Source organism: Galeopterus variegatus, unplaced genomic scaffold (assembly GCF_000696425.1).
Source record: "Galeopterus variegatus unplaced genomic scaffold, G_variegatus-3.0.2 Scaffold223, whole genome shotgun sequence".
In the NCBI taxonomy this organism is placed as follows: Eukaryota; Metazoa; Chordata; class Mammalia; order Dermoptera; family Cynocephalidae; genus Galeopterus; species Galeopterus variegatus.
The window spans coordinates 417,776-421,943 of record NW_007726334.1 but is presented as its reverse complement, the minus strand read 5'-3'; the positions used below and the strand labels follow the sequence as shown (position 1 = coordinate 421,943).

Genomic DNA, 4,168 nt, shown 5'->3' with positions numbered 1-4,168 from the left:
CTGTAGGTGTGTGGGTTGATTTCTCTATTCTCTATTTTATTCCATTAATCAGTGTGTCTGTTTATATGCCAGTACCATGCTGTTTTGGTTATTATAGCTTAGGAATAGAGTTAACCAAGGATGTGAAAAAATCTCTATAATGAGAACTACATAACACTGCTGAGAGAAATTAAAGAGGACACAAGAAGATGGAAAGATATCCCATGCTCTTGGGTTGGAAGAATCAACATTGTGAAAATGTCCATACTACCGAAAGTGATATACAAATTCAATGCAATCCCCATCAAAATTCCAATGACATTTTTCTCAGAAACGGAAAAACTATCCAGACATTTATATGGAATAACAAAAGACCACACATAGCCAAAGCAATTCTGAGCAAAAAAAAATAAAGCTGGAGGCATAACACTACCTGACTTTAAACCATACGACAAAGGATTTTTTTTTTTACCATGGATATTCATCTATGTTTTTTATTTTGTAGTAGCAATCAAGTCAAAAATGAAATCAGCTTTGCTACCAAGTTTTCTGGACAATGGCTTTAAAGGAAGTGACATAATCAATGCTGATACCAAATCAACGTGTCCTTGATATACACGTGTGTGTGTGTGTGTGTGTGTGTGTGTGTGTATACATAATTATATATCCTTAAATATATATAGTTCTAAAAAGATTAAGTGCCTATTGGAGAATGGGGATTTGTATCTTTTGATCCAACCTGTTTATATGTAAGAAAATTGAGTATACCCCAGTGCTCATTTCCAGAGGGGGTTCCTCCTTTTCAAAAGGGGTGGAGATGGCTGTGATGGTCAGAGTGACAGAGGGAACAAGTCCTGGAGGTGGCTCATCGGTAATGGGTTCTGTCTTGATGGTGGTTGAAGGGAAGTCTGTAGACAGGTACCATTTCTCACCTTCCACCTCATCTGCGGGATGAGACAAGCATACACATAAATTTTCTCAGGGCATCAGAAAAAAGCAAAACAAACAACCACTGATCTTTCTTCTTGACAAAAACTCCAACAAAGAATTATTGAGAGTAGAATGAAAGGAAATAAAGTGAGTATGTGAGAGAGAAGATAAACGGATAAAAGAACGAATGGCAAAGTAAGAATCTGTTCTTGAACTCGCTTGCATGTGAGCATGCCTAAAGAAACTCTGGAAGGGTGACATATGAAAAAAAGAAACTCGGCTCCTAGGCAGGGCAGGAAGGAGACTGGTAGATGGGGAACAGGATGGGAGGGAGGATTTTCAATGTATAATGAGTTATATTTTTTGGTTTTCAAACCATGTGAATGTGTTATCTATTCAAAAGTAAAAAAACTAAGCACATTTAAAAATAAGAAAGAAACAACTGGTTGGCAACCAAGGTCTCAGAAGAGAGGAGAGGAAACCATAGTTAGTAGATTTCTCTCCTTCCCCCAATGGACAGTTATTTGGTTTCTTTTTTCTCTTTTCCCCTCCCATTTTTTTTTTTTGCCCTCTTCTGTTTTCCCTGTGATCCCACCCATGCCTTAAATCTAACCTAGACTTCCACAGACTTTGATCAGCCCTTAGGGAAAATTTAGAGTTTATAACAAACATCTGCCCTTTGCTGAAATGGATTAAATACTCATCCAGGGAAAAGGGCTGGATCTTGGTGAGCCTGGGTCTTGTCCTGCCACTGGCTTTTATGATCATTATCAGGCCTGAAGATAACAGCCAGGCAACAAGACAGAACAGACAGCAGCTCTCTCACTTCACGCACATTCTTCTAGGAGTCTAAGCAGTACCACGTATCTCTCACCAAATTACTTCAGAGCTAGGACCGCAGCACAGCCCTGAAACAGCAGGGAAGGAAAGGGAAAAAAAAGCAGGTTGGAAACAGGCACAAAACAAGAAAAAACAAGCTAGTGGTTCCCAAAGTCCCCACAGTCCCCATTCCTTACTTGATACCAGTTTTACTAAAATGAGGCTGAAATAAAGCAAAGATATGCTCCTTTGCTTTATGAAAATGTTCAAACACACCACATGCTTAGTGACTCATTATTGTTCAGAGAAGCCAAGTCGTTCACATGAAAGCCGTTTGTATGAAGTTACTTTTGAGTCCAGTTTTTTTATGAAAAGATACATGAAAATCATTCAGAACTGCTGAGGCGGGTGGGGCAGGGCAGGCACAGAAGTTCAAAACTAAAGTTCACAGTGATTAAAATTGTATTTCATAAGCAACTTGCTCCAAGCACAGAAAAAGTTAGGTTTACATTCACAAAGGAAAATTATTTTCCCCCCAAATCCAATTAATAATTGACTTGATTAATTATTCTGATCCCAATTTATTTTCTGAGGTTTAAAAAAAAAAGGGTGGGGGGCAAGACCGGTTGGTTGAAGATGTTGAGCTTTTAGAGAAAGTTCTATGAGCTGATGAATGCTGTGGTGTAATGGGGGGATTTCCATCACTCACACAGTGTGGGAAGAGGTGGGGGCAGGGAACAAAAGGCCTTTTGATGGTGGCCAGAGGAGGGAGACCACACTGGACTTGACACCGAATTCTGCTGGTCAGAGGGGCGTCCCAGCTCAACTTAGAGAAGCAAGTGGACCAGGAGCTAAAGGAAGATTCTAACACCTCTCCCAAAAGGAGCTCAGGAACTAGAAGATTCTGTCCATTGCAAGGAAGACACGTTTAAGACAGAGTCGGGGAAGGGTGGAGACAGAGAGAGACCACAGATCCCACTTTCTCCATTCAGCAATGATACGTTGACGCCTCTGCTTTTTGAAGTCAACATATAAAGCCCGTCTAAGTTGAGCAATATTTACTCCTGGCAGAGGCTGGAAGAGAGATAGTAAGGTGATATATGGTCTGAGTACATATTGAAATGAACAGTAAGGAAGCAAGCCTGAGAAAAAGGTCACACGCAATTACCAAGAAATGGTGAGATAAGGCCAAATCCCATAACTGTGCAGTTAAGATGGCTATGATGAAACAACTCACAAGGCAAACAACAGAAAAGGCAAAAGTAAACACAAAAAAGGAACACAAAATTATATGACAAAATGCAGATGGGTGATGAAATCAGCCCTTCCAATGTAGCAAAACCATATTAAAAGCATGCACATTCATAAAATAGGTTAGGATGGTTTATATTTTAAAACTCAGTGTCATATAGCCCTATTTAAAAACATTTAGATATAGTCACTGTTGTCTCAGGGAATGGTGACTACAGGGCATCGGATAATACCTGAACTGAAAAAGGAAACCTCATCCTTCAAAGACGACTGAACTCCACTAAGTGAGAAGACCAAGGAGGCTGCCTCTGCACTCTGAGCTTTTTTTGAGGACAAACAACTGGTGTTGCCTTCCTGCTTACTCCAATACAACAATTTAGACCTCTATCTTGAAAGCTGTGTAAGAGTTAGAAAGAAGGTTAAGACCACAAGTTCAAAGACATCATTTTATAGATGAAGAAACAGACACATAGGACTAGATCACATGGCAAATTAGTGGCAGAACCCAAATCCCTGCACTCTGGCCAGTATTCTTTCCATTAAAGATATAACTCAGCCTGTGGATAAAGATTTATGCACTAATATGCTGACTGCAGCATTATTTATAATCATAAAACACTGGAAATAACCAAAACATTAAACAGCAAGAGAAAGTTTAAGTCAGTAATGGTGCACCCATACAATGGAATATTTAAGCAGACACTAATATTACATTATAAAGTCTTTTTAATAACAAAGAAAAGGCTTGTGATAGAATATTAAGAAGAAAACTTGGATATACTATTAATGAAAGTGATAAAAAAGGGACAAACAAAAAATGACAAAATAGTAAAGATCTCTGAATAATAATTCAGAACGTGTGACTTCTTTTTCTTATTCTGTACATTTTATAGTATTTCTAAATTGCCTATATCGGTTAACTGTGTTTGTGGATGAACACACATGGACGTAGCTTGTTTCTGCCTGCTCTACTTTATGACTTAGGATAGTAATTATTGAATAGAAACTTGAATAGCTCAAGGAGTCCATTTAGAGGCATCTGACTCAACAAGAGTCAATGGGTACCTTAATATACATAAATAAGTTGCATTACTGGCTCCAGGTCTTCACTCTCCCTCCATCCACACCCTTTGCCACGTAGTTTTTGTTTGTTTGTTTGTTTGTTTGTTTTTTGGCCATGTAGTTTTTC

General features: G+C 38.7%; 1 protein-coding gene across 1 annotated transcript in view; it reads right to left on the bottom strand.

The window, feature by feature from the left end:
* CREB3L2 (cAMP responsive element binding protein 3-like 2) overlaps positions 1–4,168 on the bottom strand; it is a 126,139-nt gene that overhangs the window by 42,317 nt on the left and 79,654 nt on the right. Inside the window, exon 3 of the mRNA XM_008566124.1 lies at positions 748–923. Coding sequence (XP_008564346.1) covers positions 748–923 — 176 coding nt within the window. The remainder of the gene's footprint in view (positions 1–747; positions 924–4,168) is intronic.